The sequence below is a fragment of the Medicago truncatula genome, chromosome 4, assembly GCF_003473485.1.
Source record: "Medicago truncatula cultivar Jemalong A17 chromosome 4, MtrunA17r5.0-ANR, whole genome shotgun sequence".
NCBI classification, from domain to species: Eukaryota; Viridiplantae; Streptophyta; class Magnoliopsida; order Fabales; family Fabaceae; genus Medicago; species Medicago truncatula.
In genome coordinates this window covers 53,241,634-53,259,808 of record NC_053045.1, presented here as the reverse complement: position 1 = coordinate 53,259,808, position 18,175 = coordinate 53,241,634, and the positions used below count along the sequence as shown (strand labels likewise).

The window sequence follows — 18,175 nt, the reverse complement described above, 5'->3', positions numbered from 1 at the left end:
GGAGGATCAATTAATAATCATAAACCATTCTTTAAAAATCTTACTCCAAATTTTTTTTTAGTCAAGAGGAACATCCTCTCTCTCTCGGGTCGGTGAAGACTTCTCTTTTCACTCTCCAAATTTTATATAGTAGAAGTACTACATATTAATGAATCTCGATATAATTTTAAACAATCTCGACTATTGTTGAATCGAACAATAAAGATACATAGTTGTGTCACATCGTTGCAACATGGAATCTATGTCATTCATTTGGCATGAATCCTAACAACTTTTTATTAAGCGATATCTTATGCATACTCTCAAGTTAATTATTATAGCTCAATCTATTGACTTTTTATCAAGGGATATCTTATGGGTACCCTCAAGTTAATTATTATAGCTCATTCCTTCTAAAATTTTAATCATATGGCCTCTTATCAAACTCTTCTTACAAATTTTGTGTGTGGAGAATTATCACTTGATAATCGCAAATATTTTTTTTTTCGAACTTTCAAATTTTGGAGGATCATTGGTCAATAATTACAAATCATAGCTTCCAAACTCTAGGAGACCACTTTGACAATAATTCATGCATTTCAAACTCTTTGGAGTTTTGGAGGAGGATCAATTAATAATTATAAACCATTTTTTAGAAAATTTTGCTCCAAATTTTTCTGGCAATAGAAGACCGTCATCTTTATGATTTTATATTTCTTATAAGAGTTTGAGTCGAGAGATAAGTACTTATTTTTTACTCCTTTTGGTTCATGTTACCCTTTCCATGTTGGTGAAAACTTCTCTTTACACTCTTTCATGTTCTTTCTGGTTAAGGATATTTCTAAAGCGGAGTAAACTTCATTTCTATAAAACCATTGCCATCTTTGAAATAAACCCACATATCACAATTAAAAAAAAGTTTAGAGAATGTACAATATTAGAGAACCATATGTCAAGGTTTAAAAATTTTAAAAAATTAAACTTATTTTATTTTATTCCAACTATCCTCCACCAATATTATTCAGATCAGATGCGGAGCATAAAGAAGCAAAGAAGATCCAATTTCCAAAAAGAAAAGAAAAAAAGAAAGGTCATCCAAAACAAAATCAAAATTAAACTTATAATATATGTATTTGGATTAGTGTACCAATATTATAGTTTGCAGGACCAACCCATTATGTTTGGAGGCATAAAAAAAAATTTATAATGAGATCTTTTAAAACAAATAAAAAATCAAAGAAAACAATTTAAATTTTTTTAGTCTAAGAGTTGAACTTAGGACAAGTAAAATATGAGGCCTTCTTTCTAACCAACTAAGCTAGAAAAACATTTACAATTAAATTATCCATTTACATATTTATAATTAAATTGAATTTTTTTGACCTTGGTTGTCTTGTATAACCATTCATTCATCTTTAACATTTTGTATTAGGATTTAGTACCCCTTATACTTCTATTAATGTCATTTTGCTTATTAGGAGTAAAAAAAAAAATCAAATCAATAATATATGTACCTTAGGAATGATGTAAAATACTTTAAGAGATTAAATACTAGACTGTCATTTGTCATTGGAAACTACTTTTACTATGACATCCAATTAGAGGCTAATAATCTGTAACTAGAACAAAATATACTCTTAAGATACATCCATGATTTTCCACACTTTTCTTTTTTTTATCTCTCTGACCAATACTATCAAATTAATATCTGGCTATCTCCTAGAGGTTACTACATGCCACATTTGGTTATCCCAATATTTGTAGCAATAAGGACTAATACAAAAAATCCAAGTCATTTAAGATGAAACAAGGTGTAATATTTAACCTCTAAACCTAATAGTATTTCCTATCTCCAACTTCACCTTCCTTGGAAATTACCAATCAGAGAAAACAAATCAGAATTAGGAGTTGTGCTATCAGACTCATCACTTGTAACACCATGTAGGTTATCATAATTTCTGTCAATTTCATTTGCATGTTGAATAGCATATGAATTTGTGTTGCTATCTATAGGTGTAGCATGAATATGTGAATTTGTGTTGTTATCTATAGGTATAGTATCAATATGTGATGAAGCTAACTGTTGTTGTAAAGCATGTTCCAAATGCCACAACACATCACCCATACTAGGCCTATCAACTCCATGATCAGCCAAACATTTCACACCAATTTGTACAAAAATCTTGTATGATTCAGGACTTATAGTATCTGCAATATTTTGATCAATCAGCTTATGAAGCTTATCTCTGCTATATTGTTGCAGTACCCAATCAGCCAAGTTAGCTTGTTCTCTTGGCAATGTCGGAGAAACAACTGGCCTAGCACATAATACCTCAAAGAGGACTACACCAAATGAGTATATATCCGATTTTTGAGTCAGTTGTTGGCTCCTATAATATTCAGGATCTAGGTATCCAAAACTTCCCTTAACAGCAGTGCTTATTTGAGATTTATCTTGTATAGCTTTAGATAAACCAAAATCAGAAACCTTGGCAACATAATTCTCATCCAAGAGTATATTTGTTGTCTTCACGTCACGGTGTATGATACTTTGAGATGCACCTATATTAGATATATAAATTTAGTTAGAGTCCATTCGTAGGCAATTAGTTTGTTAATTATCTACTCTCTCTACTCACTCCATATATAGAGCATCTCATGTATTCATCAACAATCTTTTATCAATCAATATGAGATGAATCTTCATCTGTTTGATAATGTAAATTGTAACAATTACCTGTATGGAGATAATGCAAACCACGAGCAGCGCCAATGCATATTTCAAGCCTCTTTTGCCATGACAAAGGAGAAAAGTTGGAGTTATAAAGGTGCGAGCGAAAAGGGCCATTAGACATGTAATCGTATACAAGAACCATCTCTGAGTTTTCATCACAGAAACCTATTAGTGAAACTAGGTGGCGATGTCGCAGCTTAGAAAGCATCTTTAGTTCGGTTCTGAACTCATTTATTCCTTGCTCAGAACCACCACCTCCTCTTTTTACAGCAACATTTGTTCCATCATCCAATGTCCCAAGGTACACTTTACCAAATCCTCCATAACCAATCACTCTCTTTTCATCAAAATTATCTGTAGCTCGTTGCAATTCGATGAAATGAAAGAACCTTCCTGTCCCTCTTGGAGAGTGATGAACATCATGACCACCATGCTTATTCTTAGGTGAATCAAATGCATTTGCGTTTGCACTGCAACTTTTTTTAGATTTTGGACAAAGAGGTAAGAGCCATGAAGAGAAACCTCTACTTTCTTTCCAATCTAAAGGTCTTTTTAACCACCTAATATACATCACTACTAGTAACAACAATGATATCACAGCCAATACCAAACCAGCAATAGCAACAATTTTCATTACGTTGGATGTTACACTTGGTCCTTTATATTTTCCATCAACAGAGAAAAAACCATCCAAACTATTGGCACTATTGCTCATTTTCATCACCTCAAATCCATTCAAAATTGCGTTGGTTGTACTTTGTTGAAGATAAGTTGGTCCTACTTGAATCAAGATGGAACCATTTGTGATATTACATGAACCAAGCACAAAGTCCTTGTAAACAGCTGTTGATAAGGCTTTGGTTTCAGATGAAAGGTCCAAAGCTTCCACAACCTCAATCCCATTGATGTATACATTGAAATATAATTGATCAAGACTTTTGCTAACAATGTCACAAAAATGCATTCTTATCAGATAGGAATAGCTCCTTTCAACATTCACCATCCAACTTAGATTGAAATCTGGTTGCAGAAGTCTTGATTCCTTCATCTGTACACCACTTGCATAAACTGAGTTTGGAGCAATTAAGGGTGTTACAGTTACGACGCTATCTTGTGGATACTTTATCCGTTTCTTGGGGACCGAAACATTGGAAGAGCCTTGTGGGAAAATGTTATATGAATCATCAGGTTCCCATGTTCTTGACAAGGTGTCACCATCAGGAGTTATGGTGGGGCCACCAACATTTATTCTATAAGATACTTGCAGAGCTGATTTCGTCAAACCATTGAATTCTCCAAGTGGTGAAACTTGAGTTGCTGAATCTGATATAAGTGTATCAGGAGCTGAAACAATTTCAATGGCATTGATGAATGCAAAGGACTTTTTTTTTGGTATGAACTTGAGAGAGAATCTAGTATCAGAAACATTAACAAGATATTCCTTGAAAACAAGTGAATTGTTATTACTATGAGAGAATTCATGCAAGAGTACAAAGTGATCCGTATAAACAGAGAAAACAAAACTTGTTAGATTGTAAGAAGGGTTAGAAATAGGAAAGAAGTAAAGACGAATCCAAAGTCTACCAGTTTTGGAAATGTAAAAAGTGTATGATGATTGTTCTGTGAAAACTCTTGCAGTTTGATACAAAGGCAATGATGAAGGCGGCAATGAAGGAGGGAGGTTTATGTTAATGAAATCAACTGAAACTTGAATATCTTCGGTTGTTGAAAGAAAAGAAGTGGTTTCTCGATCAGATTTGAAGATTCTACCATCTATTAGTTGAGTTTTGGTGGAAGAGCCACAATCAATAAGGTAATTGACATAAGGTGATAAAGAATGATCAATGGTGGTAGAATCAGAATTGGAGGGTGTAAATAAAAAAATTATAAGAATGAAAATGGAGAAGAAATTAAATGAAGGTTTCATATGAACCTCTTTATTCTCTTCTTCTTCCATTATGTGAAGATGGAGACATGCAATGTAAGAGATGAGATACAGAGAGAATTGGTAAAAACTGAATGATTAATTTAATTAGAACTATATATGCGTTACACCTTACAATGTTACTATGTATGTATGTTTGTCCAGAGGAACAGGTGCAAACCGCGTAAGAAATAACCGGAATTGGCTTGGTAACAATATTTTGTACTTTAGAATCTTGACAAATTAAGGTGATGCAAATGCAAATAAAATGTAATGTAACAGAACATAATTTCACACGTGTTGTAGTTTTTCTAAATTTGGCACGGTTTAGAAATAGGTTAACAAACCCTCATTGAAAAAATTACATGATTGTTATAAGATGACCTAAAGTTTACAAAAGTAGAATTAAAATTAATTGGGGAACTCCTTTCCTATTCAGTGACTAATCTTCCAAAATTAATTTGTCACATTGTTCAAAAAATTAATTTTAGTTCAAAAAATGTATTTTTTACCTAGGTTCTTTTTACATTCGCACCACATTACATAATGCCTTCTTTTTATATAAGTAATCATATTTGAAGCATTGTCAAACATTAAATATGAACATCTCTTTCAATCGAGATATACTTCTTCCTCTTTATCCAACCAAGGGTGTTCACTTGTATGCTTGATTCGGGTAATAAAAAAATAATAATATTATTCTAGTTTTTCAAACACAAATATTATTCTAGTTAATTAATAATCATTTTAAATGATAGTTGATATTTATTGTTTTAATATATTAAAAATATAATATTTGTAAAAAAAAATTGAAAGATAGTCAAAATTCTTTTTTCTTTTGAAAGGATAGCCAAAATTCATTATAAATTCCTTTTCTAATTAAATAATTATTTAAAAATATTTTTTTAAAGGAATTATTTCAAAAGATAATCGATATTTATCTTGTTTTGGAAATATTAAAAGATAACTTTGTAAAGAATTTTTTTTAAAAGAAAATCAAAACTGATTTATCAAAAAATTTGGTGGACAAAAAGCATTATAAATACTACACTAAACCTCAAAATACAACTCTCTTTTCTGTTATCGTACTTATCCCAGTTTATTTCGTTTTTCGCTTCTTCAAACTTCAATCTCTATTTCAGAGATAATCAACGATGAAAATCTTCATCTCTTCACAAATCACCAAATTCCACATTTACATATATGTTGCGACATGGATCCTGAAGTTGACAAAGCGGTGAAGGAGAAGGGTGATCATATGGTACATCTTCTAGTCAAGAAGAGATGTTTAGATGCTGCAGCTGTTCGCCATGCATGCCATAAGGCTGAAGTATGTTGATCATAGCATTGGCTTTGGGAAGAGAATGTTGAAGACAACAAATGAGAGACTCGCTCAAGACAAAGACGTAATTGATAAGCCCTAGTTTCTTCAGTGTATTATAACCTAGTCTTTGTTATTCAAGTGTATTGGATGAGCCAAATTTATCTGTGATATCGACTAGTTTTTTAGAGCAAGTTTTTTCTACTTATTTTGACTAACAAAATATTGTTATCATATTATTTAGTTTGATTTTAATTTGCGTTGAATTTCATTCACATAGATTCTATATTTAAAGTTTCTTTTTTTATTTAGTTTACAGTTGATATATATCTGATTTCCCTAACATAAACAGTTCAGAAGAGTGGTTTGCTCCATTTATGAGAATGTTCTGCATTGTGTGCCAATAACTTTGCTCTTTGCATACAACTCCATTCGTTGAGAGTGTCCTTTGCTCGAGTGACGAATGTGATTTGTGGCTTCCCAAAGTTTTGAGTTGCAGTTCTTTCACAAGCTCCATAGAACCATCGTTGTCAAGGATTGTTAATGCGGAGACAACCTGTTTAACAAATAAAAAAGCATAGTGGTAAAATTATCAGCCGTTGGAAGTATTTCCTGAATAATGTTGCAAATGTCAATATGTTCCCATCAATTCTTTGAGCACACAAAAGACATGCATATGTGTTTCCTCCATAAGATCACAACATACACAAGATTCTTCACAAGGAATGCCTCAGGTGAGAAGGTTTACTCTAGTAAGCAAGCATAGATCGGAATTTTTTTTCAAATAAAATTATTCTCCACAATCACATAATTGCCTTCGATTTTTTTTTTTTTTTAATTTGTTATATTTTGATTCAATTCATAATCACATTGTGGCCTCAAATGAATTCTTTATTCAAGGCCCGTTTTGAATTTTTACATTTTATGTTCTTATTCATCTATTTTTAAGATATACTGCTTCATAGGTAACCCTAATTTCGTTGAATCTATTTACGATAATTATGAATCTTGTTGTATACTAATTCATCTATTTTGTTTTGACAATTATATTTGTTATCATATGTGCATTGACACTACCATCAAACAATTGATAAGTTATCATATTTTGAAAAATATCGATAGGAAGGTTTTACAAAAAGCAAGAATCTTGCAAAAAAAGTGTTGCACGAGCCCATCTTTTCAACAAAATGCCGTGTGATTATGAATTTTTTGAAAGAAGAGTGAGGAACATGAAAATCCATCATCAAAAGAATCATTTAAAGCAGACTACTTTTTTGTTGTTGTTGTTGTTGATATGATAATTACTTCTTTAAAAATGAATTTGAGGAATCGAAAACATTTGAAAATATGTTTGGATTTTTATATAATTGGATAATTAGTTGAAAGAGAAAATAAGAACTAAAGTTGATTAATAGTGAGATCGTCAATGTCACAAGAGACCTTGAGAAGGGGTCTTTTATAGAAAAAAATTGTTATACCCTCTTATAAATAAAAATCAATATTTTAGATTCATTTGTTAAATCATATACATGATTTATAATAAAGACGATATATATGATTAATTAAATAAATTTAAAATGTAGATTTTTATTTGTAAGGGCGATGTGATGGTGAAAGTAAGTAGGTGATTTTGAGTTTAAATTTTCCTTGAAATATAAATAAGCATTTGAAATAGTGTAAGAAGTATCCTAAAATATAATTTAACAAAATAAAAAATTCCTAATTAAATAATTTCTGAATTTCTTTCGTTTTTTCGGTTATTTCCAAATTCAATCTCCAAATGGTGGATGATCGTGTTGTAGTTCCTGTGAATGCCAATCAAAACGAATTTCCAATGGTAATTATCACCGATAACAAAGACGAATTTTCAATATTCCCTCCAATTAACCACGAAAATCTTCAACTCTTGACAAATCAACAAATTCCACAATCGAAATCACCCCCATCTCCATCTTTTTCCCCTTCTGATTGTGACGCTTGGGAAGAATGTTTATCTCTGTCTTCACCGTTCGATTCAAGTCTCCGTAAAGGTTGTGACTTTATCGGGTGGTTGAGCATTGGGTTTCAGATCTTACGTTCTAAGCTCGTTTCCGCGGTTTCCTCTTTCCGGAACCGTGGAGGGACAAATTGGTCATTTGGGTTACGTGCTGCCACTGTGGTATTCATTGTCATGGTGTTGATAAGGAGGAGGAAGAATGGAAGGAGGACCCTCACGCCCAATGAGTCTCGTCTTATGCAAATCATCATGGAGAAAGAAGGGGTTCGTTTAAACTCAATTCATTACTTTTAATATTGCATTTCATTTTTTTTTTTTTTTATGTTTCATTACAATTTCAGAATTTTGATTTACTTGTTTAACAAATTGCATTTATACCATATTTCATTACATCTATGTCATTGTTGTTGTGCATTTGGCTAGTATACTAGCATATAATAGAATGCATAGATATTCTCCTGCATTAACAGGAATATACAATTGTTAGATAAAGTTGTATAGTTTTTGTAGGACAAAACGGAGGAGAAATAGAAGCAGATGTAAATCATTGTATTCAAGCTTAGTGGTTGAAAGGGAGAAGAGCCTCATGTATTTTATGTCATGCAAAAGTACCGGTCAGACCGACGATGTTGTATGGACAGTGTCGGATGGTTAAATACAAACACGAGAATAAAGTAAGTGTAGCGGTGATAAGAATATTGTGTTGGATGTGTAGTAAGACTAGATGAGATAGAATTAGAAATGACAACATTAGAGAGAGTTTAGGTAAGTAGAAAAGATGGTGGATAATAGGCTTAGGTGATTTGGGCATATAGAGACAAGACTTGTAGATTTTGTAGTAAGAAGAGTATATGAGATGGAAGATAGTCTAGGGGTGTTAAAAAAAACTGACAAACCAAACCGAATTGTAGAACCGAACCGCACTCATAAAACCGAACCGTTTATGTTGGTTCATGAATTGAACTGTTAATTCAAACACAATTCACGAACCTTAACCAAACTATAAAAACCGAACCAAAACTGTGTGAACCGAACTGCTTAAACCAATTTAATTTCACCAGTTCAGTTTTCATTTTATGAATCTTCTGGAACAATATTCCTTAATCTAAAATAACCTTCATCAAATTTTTTGCTCCCTTCATCAAAATTTTGTGATTCGAACAATAATCTAGACATTGAAATGACTTGAAAGAATTCAATTCTACAAGCTTGTTTATTAAAACACGAACCCAATCCTAAATCTGTGAGTTCATGAATAGCCGCATCACAGTTTCACACCATGATCACCAGTTTGCATCTGCAACCGTCAATCCTCCGCCGGCTGCTGTAGAGGTGATGTGCCAAGAAAACTTGTTCAGATTTTGCGATGGAGACGGTTCCATATCGCGACGCTGGAGCTAGATCTGATATTCAGAATTACCGTCGGAGCCAGTCGGAGAATTGGAAGAGAGGGACCGTGATGATGCAGCAACAAAGACATTTCTGCAATCTTTTCGATTTCACAAATTAAATTTTTCTCCCACGGTTTAGTATGAATGATTGTTTGTGTTATGTGAATAATTTATGGGGTGAGGGATGAATAGTTCAGGAACAATTTGGTTTCCAAACATCACTGGTTTGGTTCAAAAACCAGTTTATGGTGCACCAAACCATAAAATCAGTTCAGTTCAACTCTGGTGAAATTGTGAACGGTTCGGTTCAGTTTTACCAAACTGTTTTAAAAGTTCGTTTCGATTACTGAACCTTAAACAGGCCTAGGATAGTCTAATCACAAGAGGTAGAGGAAGACCTAGAAAAACTATAAGAAACTATTATGAAAGATAAAGAGATTAATGAGTTGAATTTACTCATGGTTTATAATAAAACATTATGACGTAATTCGATTCATGTAGCCGACCCCACTTAGTGGGATAAGGCTTAGTTGTTGTTATTGTATAGTTTTTTAATTAATGTAAATTTATAGGCCTTGTTTTTATTTCTTAGGGAAGTTTTTCAATTAAAAGTTTTATGGTTCTTAAGATGGTGTTATGGATGTTTATGGAATAGTTTTTTTTTTTTTACCAAATGTTTATGGAATAGTTAAATAAGAGAGTTACTGAAAAATTAGATGAAGAAGTTAATTTCAACTAAAGCTAAAATTTATTGTTTAATTAATATATTTGTTTCAAGATTCTTGTATTTTTTTTTTATAAGTGCTTCTTTAGAGTTTATTATAGTTTGCTCGCTCATGATAACATAGCCCTGTTTAGTATTTTATTCTGCTTGTCTATAATGTTCTCAATCTCAAGATCGGATCCATAGTTTGCATGTGCTCGATGGGTGCGAATGATAGATTGAACACTCGGATCATGTTTGTCTCTGTCTAGTTCCTATTCATTCATTTGTACAAATACAATCATGTTTGTCTCTGTTTGGTTTCTGTTCATTCACTCACTTGAAGGCATACTTTTTTTTGGGAGTTTCCTGACTGTCTTCCATTTCTTTGGGTTCCATTGCTGATTATGATTCTTTTATTTACAGAAAATTGCCCAACTTTTGCACCAGATTGCGCAAATGAATGAAATACTGATAGATCGCCACAAAGCTTTGGCTGCAAAAGTGGTTAATTGATGTGACCAAGGTTTGTGAACATGGTAGTAGCTATTGTAAACTACATTCATGAAGATCACTGGTAAAGAGCTTTTGTACACTGATACTGTCTTTATTCTTTTCACTTTGAAGTACCAGGACTTAAATTTGTACATTGCAATTTCCGTGGTTCTGCAGGTGTTAGTTAGGATGTAAATTGACAAAAGAACTAATTGTGATTCTCGGCGCATATTCCCTGGTTTAGATGGCTGGCAGGGAAGCTAGCAGAGCACACTCTAACTGTACTAATGTTTAGTTAGCTAGGTTTTTTTTCTCTTTTATTTAGCACATATTGCATTTGTACAAGCTGTTGATGTCAGATTAATGACTCCAACATTTGGTTTAGATTTAGCTATTTAGGAAAGTCCCAAACTTGGTTTTCTTGGACAAAAGTCTATTCTTTATTGCATTAGGTCTTGTTAATGATAGAGGCTCAATTTTCTTAATTCTTTTTGTATGAAATTCTTAAGCATATAAATTTAGGTTCGATTTGAGATTCATGTGTATGGTTTTTATTATATAAAGATGTTTGTGTATGGTAGGTTACCGTATCATGATATTATCCCACTATTGGTGAATAAATACATTTTTCAAGTGTTTAACTCTTGGATTTTAAAACTCAGTAAATTATAAAGAAGTTATAGGTTCAACAATTCACATATTGTATATCTTATAATCTAAACAAATGAGGTTCATGATTTTGAGCTGACTTTTTAATCTTCTAATTATATCCTTCATTTAAATTATTCAAATTACACTTTTATATTTTGTATAATGTTATTTAAATTTTTAATTAAAAGAATCAGTTAAATTCCATGATAATAGAAACAATTTCAAGGAACAATATAAGTTAAACTTTTCTTTGATTATGATATATTCCAAAAAAGTTATAATCAAATACGATAAAATAAGCACAGTTAAGCACAATAGAAAAATTAAAAGACGGACAGATTAATGTATGTCTTGACGTTAGTAAAACTACAATGTGGATAATGTGTGATTTTTGTTGTAGAATCAGGAGAGAAAAATAAGCCTTTTCCAGATCAAGCCTGGATATAATGCAGAATCCACAGCGATGAGAGAGAGAGAGAGAGAGAGAGAGAGAGAGAGAGAGTTGATTAACAAAGTGTAAAACTTCTCACTTTTCATTAAAGTTTATAAGAAATAGGCTAACAGAGACATAGGATATAAGAAATATGTTCGATCCTTATTATTGATGTGACTGAGTCATTATATACAAGAGTAACTAATCATGGCTCATCAAGGCTAACCATTGACTAGTGCTACCTAATAATCAGTAATGATATTTACATCAATAATGATAAAGATTAATGATATTTACATTAATTAACAGATATTCTATTACGCCCCCGTAGTCGTAGCGGGAGGATATCCTACGCTGAGACTATCCCTAAAATCTTGGAAGAGTACTAAGGGAAGACCTTTGGTAAAGATATCCGCAATTTGATAACGCGAGGGGACATGAAGAACACGAACTTGACCACGGGCAACTTTTTCGCGGATAAAGTGAATGTCCATTTCAATGTGTTTGGTCCGTTGATGCTGAACGGGATTACCAGATAGATATATTGCACTGACGTTATCACAATAAACTATGGTAGCTTTTTGGATCGGACAATGTAGTTCAAGGAGTAAATTACGTAACCAACAAGATTCAGATACCACATTTGCAACACCACGATATTCAGCCTCAGCACTAGAGCGGGATAACGTGGGTTGGCGTTTCGAGGACCATGAGAGTAAGTTGTCACCAAGAAACACACAATAACCAGAGGTGGAGCGTCTAGTGTCTGGGCAGCCACCCCAATCAGCATCGGTGTATGAGATTAATGATGTGGTAGGCGACGAATACAAGTGTAGTCCACATTGACTAGTGCCTTTGATGTAACGCAAGATACGTCTAAGAGCCTGCATGTGAACTTCCATCGGATTGTGCATGAATAAGCATATCTGTTGGACCGCATATGAAATATCGGGTCTTGTAAAAGTGAGATATTGAAGAGCACCTGCAAGGCTGCGATATAAGGATGGATCCTCATATGGAGTACTGGAGATGGTGCTAAGTTTTGATTTGGTGTCAACCGGGGTAGGACATGACTTACAAGATGACATACCAGCACGTTCAAGCACCTCTTCTGCATACTTTTTCTGAGATAAGAATATACCACCTGAATGTCGAGTTACAGAAATGCCCAAAAAATAATTAAGTGGTCCCAAATCCTTCATTGCAAATTCAGAGCTGAGAAGAGATATAATAGATGTGCGAAGAACATCTGTGGAAGTGGTAAGAATGATGTCGTCGACATATAGCAGAAGGTAGGCTATGGTAGTGTCTCTTTGATAGATGAACAAAGAATTGTCTGACTTGCTTTGAGAGAAACCAATAGATGAAACGTAATCAGCAAATCGTTTGTACCAAGCTCTAGGGGCTTGCTTGAGGCCATACAATGATTTGCGTAATAGACATACATGATTGGGATAATCTGGATCCTTGAACCCCAACGGTTGGTACATATAGACTGTTTCTTTGAGTTCACCGTGTAGAAAAGCATTTTTGACATCTAACTGATGTATAGGCCATGCTTTCGAGAGAGCAATACTAAGAACGGTTCGTATAGTTGCCGGTTTCACAACTGGGCTGAAATTTTCTCCGCAATCTACACCAACCTGTTGGCCTGCACCATCACCTACAAGTCGGGCTTTATGCCTCTCAAAAGAACCGTCAGATTTTTCCTTATGTCTAAAAATCCACATAGATCTAATAACATTAACATCAGGTGGATGGGGCACTAAATCCCACGTCTTATTTTGAATAAGAGCGTTATATTCATCATCCATAGCCATTTTCCAATTCGGATCTTGGAGTGCAGAAACTGGGTTACGAGGGAGGGGAGATTTAGTAGTATTTGTTTGAAGGCCATAATATTTTTGGTTTGGTTTATATATACCATGTTGGCTTCTTGTGACAGGTTTAGTTTCTGAACCCAATGTAGGTTGGTAAATGGGAGGGAGATGTTGTGTTTGTGTTGTACGTGGATTGAATGTTGTCGACAATTGTGATGGAGAGGTGGATGGAGGGGTGCTCGGCTGTGGAGAATGAGAGGGAGGCCGAGTGAGAGAGGAAGTTGGAGAGGGAGGAGATGTTGGTTGTGTCAAGCCCGGATTTTGAGATTTTGAGTTATCTAGTAAATGGTGAATGAGGTAAGGTGAGATTTCATTATCTAGAAACTCGTATTTTGTGGATTCGGGGTTGTGTATTTGAGAAAAAGGGAATTTGGTTTCATCAAATATTACATGGCGGCAAATGATAATTTTATTGGAAGATAAATCATAACATTTGTAACCACGATGATGTGATGGATAACCTAAGAATACACATGGTGTGGAGCGAGGTTGGAGCTTATGTATTGTAGTTGAAGGGAAAAGTGGATAACACAAACAACCAAAGACGCGGAGGTGAGAGTAGGATGGGTATTTTTGGTAAAGTATTTGAAGTGGTGATTGAAAATTAAGATTTTTGTTGGGTAGGATGTTGAGGAGATATGTTGCCATTTGAAGGGCATGGTGCCAAAAACTGGGTGGTAGTGAAGCATGGACTAATAGTGTTCGAATGATGTTATTTATGGAACGGATTTTTCTTTCAGCTGTACCATTTTGAGATGATGTGTAAGGGCACGATAGACGAAAAGAAATGCCGTTTGTTTCACAAAGGTTTTGAAACTGACCATTTACATATTCTTTACCATTGTCACACTGTATGTTTTTAATTTCCCGTTGAAATTGAGTGTTGATGGATGCTTTTAATTTTTGAAAAGAGGAATAAACTTGAGATTTTTGTGAGATTGGAAAAGTCCACAAGTAATTTGAATAGTTATCCAAAAAAAGCACATAATATTTGTGACCTAACGAACTCAATACGGGAGATGTCCATACATCACTATGTAAGATATCAAAAGGCATATAAGTAGAATTATGAGATTCAACAAAAGGTAATTTAACGTGTTTACCGAGAGGACACGAAGGACAAAAGTTTGAATTGAACCTAATTCTATTACATTCAATCAATTTATTTTTCACTAAGGAATCTAAGACTGGTGCTCCAGGGTGTCCTAGACGGTCATGCCAAAGTGAGGATGATAATGCTGCGAAGGAAATGGATGACTTGACATGATTATTTGTGGTGGTGATTGGATAGAGTTCTCCTTGGCTCTCACATCTCATTAGTGCCATCCCCGTCTGAAAATCCTTCACAAAAAAACCAAAAGGATCAAATTCAACAATGACTTGGTTATCGGTAGTAAATTTACGAACAGACACTAAGTTTTTGATTAACTTTGGGGCATGAAGAACATTTTCTAAAACTAATGGAGGGTGAGGTGGTGATAGTTTTGTACTGCCAAAACCACGAATTGGAATAGAATGACCATTTCCGACAATTATGCCATTAGGTTTGCTCAAATTAAAATAAGACGAGAGATTACCTGATGCTGATGTCATATGAGATGTTGCTCCGGTGTCCATGTACCACGATGGATCAGGTTGAGCAAGGCTGAGAGTATGTAAAGCAGCTTCTATGTCTGTTGGACTGGGTCCATTGGCATTGAAACTTGCAGGTTGCGGCTTTGGTCCCAAAATTCCAGGTTGTTGGGGCCTAGCAGCACCATTCGGCCTAGCCCAATTGTATGAGGGATATGGGCAAGGCGGAGCTGACCATGGAGCCCACTGTTGCCAAGGATAGTATTGTTGCCATGGTTGTCCACGACCGCCGTTGTTATTCCGGCCGCCCCTACCACGATTTTTCTTGCCGCGGTTTCCACGGTAATTATTGTTGCTGATCCGAGCTTGTGAGTTACCTGGAGAGGAATTTGGGGTGATTGAAGCAACATCAGGGGTTGAGGATTTGGTGAGGAGTGCTGCCGAGGATGAGAGGGAATTGGATTCACGGGCAGCGCGTTGAATCATAGTGGATTCCTCGAGTTCGAGTCTAGATTTTGCAGTTGCAAAAGTTGGCAGTGGATCATGTTGTTGAATGTATGTCACAAAACCAGAGTATGCATCAGTGAGGCCAGAAATCATTTTTAATACTAACCGTGTATTAGTGACTGGAGAGTCGACATTCGCCAATTGATCTGCCAATAGTTTGAGGCGGTTGCAATAAGCCTTTGTTGAAGGAAAGTCTTCCAAGTTTGTGTTGCTGAACTGGTTTTCGAGTTGGACAGCTCTCGAATTTTTGTTGTCATGAAATAACGCCGCAATGCGTTTCCAACACTGTTCAGCTGTGTCATTAACCACAAGAATGGAATTGAGAATATCTTGTGTGACAGTAGCATACATCCATTGCAAGTCAACCGCATCAAGGCGGTTCCAGAGGTCGATGTCATTGTTTTTGACAGTTGCGGCAGCGGCAACAACTTTCTCATCTGTCGGTGGAATTATGTGATCAAGCAGATTATGAACACGTGCTTGAATCATGAAAAGGGCTGACCAAGAGAGATAGAGATTTGAGTCACTATCTAATGTCACTGGGATAATTGATTTGACATTATTAATGGAGAAAGCAGTGTGAAATTTGTTGGATGCCTCAGTTTGGTTTGGAGAGCCGGTGTCAGAATTGGTGGAAGCGGAAGAAGGAGTAGCCATTGAGAGGGGAGAGGACGACGGCTAAGAGGGAATAGAGGTATTTTGCAGCGGCTAATTAGGGATTTTGGATCGAACCCTAGCTGATACCATATAAGAAATAGGCTAACAGAGACATAGGATATAAGAAATATGTTCGATCCTTATTATTGATGTGACTGAGTCATTATATACAAGAGTAACTAATCATGGCTCATCAAGGCTAACCATTGACTAGTGCTACCTAATAATCAGTAATGATATTTACATCAATAATGATAAAGATTAATGATATTTACATTAATTAATAGATATTCTATTAAAGTTAAAAGTGTTTGAAATCCCTTTTTAGATAGAGATGAGGTAAAGTAATAAAAGCTAGGAAATAGGAAAACACTCTAACCAAGTATTTTACCCTAAAAATATACAAAAGACTGAAGCAAACTAATTAAAAGTAAATTAAGGGCATCTAACAATCCTCTGCCTTCATGCCCTTCAAGATAATATGGTTCGGTAGCTTCTTCAACGAATCCCCTGACAATCCTCTGGATGCTACTAAGCTATGAACATCATGAATCTCATCATAGCAAGTGTTATTAGCAATTCCAACCTGCTCAAATTAAACAAAGGATTATAATACGTTAAAGACTATGTATTGTGTTACACATGACAAAATAATGAACTCTCAACACATGATTCACAGATTACTTCTAAAACGGTAAAATTCTGGATGTAATACTAATAATCATATCTAAGTACAAAACAATCAATAAAAATATTTTCAAAAGTTCATTGTAGCTGCTTGTTAACAAATCTTAAAGTGGTTTACTTTGGGGTTACGAAAATTTACAACTGCAAACGCATGCAATCATTATCATTAATGGCATAAATTACAATTATAAAAGGACACCAACTCATTAATCTCTATGGTTTTCTTAATAGCTTCTCATGTAGTTGTTCTAGGATCTCCTTCTACCCAGTGATTTGACTACGAGAAATGATATTTGTACAATTATTTTGTTACAATTTTTTAATAACTTTCTCTTTCATACTCACATGATGTTATTATCCTCTTTTTTTTTTTTCTTTTCTCTCCATTGTTTTTGACCAATCAAAAGAGAGGAAAACAAAGTTGTCATTAAATGAAGGGTTAAATATGTTTTTGGTCCCTATAAATAATATACCAACTTTTCGTTTTAGTCCCTCTAAAATTTTCCTTCAACTTTTAGTCCCTAAAAAAATTTTCATCTCCACTTTTGGTCCCTCTTTTAAAGTAAACTCATATGTAGAATTCATATTTTGAATAAAAATTTGCAGGAAAATTCTTAATATTATAAGAATCTTACACCAAAAAAATTAGAATTTTTTAACAAAACATAAATTTAATATGAATTTTTATATTTTTTATGGTTAAAAATTCATATTTAATTTATGTTTCGTTAAAAAATTCTATTTTTTTTGTGAAAGATTTTACAATATTCTACATATTTTTGTATAATTTCATTGAAATATACTAAAATTAACTTTAAAATAGGGATCAAAAGTAGTGATTGAAAATTTTATAGGGACTAAAAGTTGAAGGAAAATTTTAGAGGGACTAAAACAAAAAGTTGGTATATTTATAGGGAGCAAAAACATATTTAACCCTTAAATGAATGTACAAATATCATTGCTCTTTGACAACTCCCCATCATATATACGCTCCTTACTTCAAAATCTACAAGTCTTCTCTCTACATGCCCAAACCACCTAAGCCAATTTTTAGAATCTTTTCTACAATAGGCACTACCCCAACTCTCTCTTAACATTGTCATTTCTAATATTATCTTGTCTAGTACTACCACACATCCAAGACAACATCCTCATCTCCGCCGTGCATTTTTAATCTCGTGTTGGTTCTATACCGAAAAAAATGAACATTATTTATAATTTCAGACCAACTTGGCAATTGATTGA

The 18,175-nt window shown here is 34.1% G+C and overlaps 2 protein-coding genes across 3 annotated transcripts; one reads left to right on the top strand and one right to left on the bottom strand.

Annotated features, from left to right (window-relative positions):
* Positions 1 to 1,541: 1,541 nt before the first annotated feature.
* LOC25493845 (probable receptor-like protein kinase At5g61350) lies at positions 1,542 to 4,725 on the bottom strand. Its single transcript, XM_024781912.2, has 2 exons — positions 2,717 to 4,725; positions 1,542 to 2,541 (listed from the first exon to the last, which is right to left on the bottom strand). Exons 1-2 carry the CDS (start codon positions 4,668 to 4,670, stop codon positions 1,838 to 1,840), a joined length of 2,658 nt encoding a protein of 885 aa, XP_024637680.1. The 5' UTR covers positions 4,671 to 4,725; the 3' UTR covers positions 1,542 to 1,837.
* Positions 4,726 to 7,660: 2,935 nt separating this feature from the next.
* On the top strand, positions 7,661 to 11,082 carry LOC25493844 (uncharacterized). Of its 2 annotated transcripts, XR_003011084.2 has the most exons (3): positions 7,661 to 8,218; positions 10,475 to 10,625; positions 10,721 to 11,082. XR_003011084.2 is itself a non-coding variant. In XM_024781353.2 (2 exons), the coding sequence occupies exons 1-2, from the start codon at positions 7,739 to 7,741 to the stop codon at positions 10,562 to 10,564; spliced, it is 570 nt and encodes a 189-aa protein (XP_024637121.1). In that variant the 5' UTR covers positions 7,661 to 7,738; the 3' UTR covers positions 10,565 to 11,082. The 2 variants fall into 2 exon arrangements, 1 of the variants encoding a protein (XP_024637121.1); XM_024781353.2 differs by having other exon boundaries at positions 10,475 to 11,082.
* Positions 11,083 to 18,175: the final 7,093 nt, after the last annotated feature.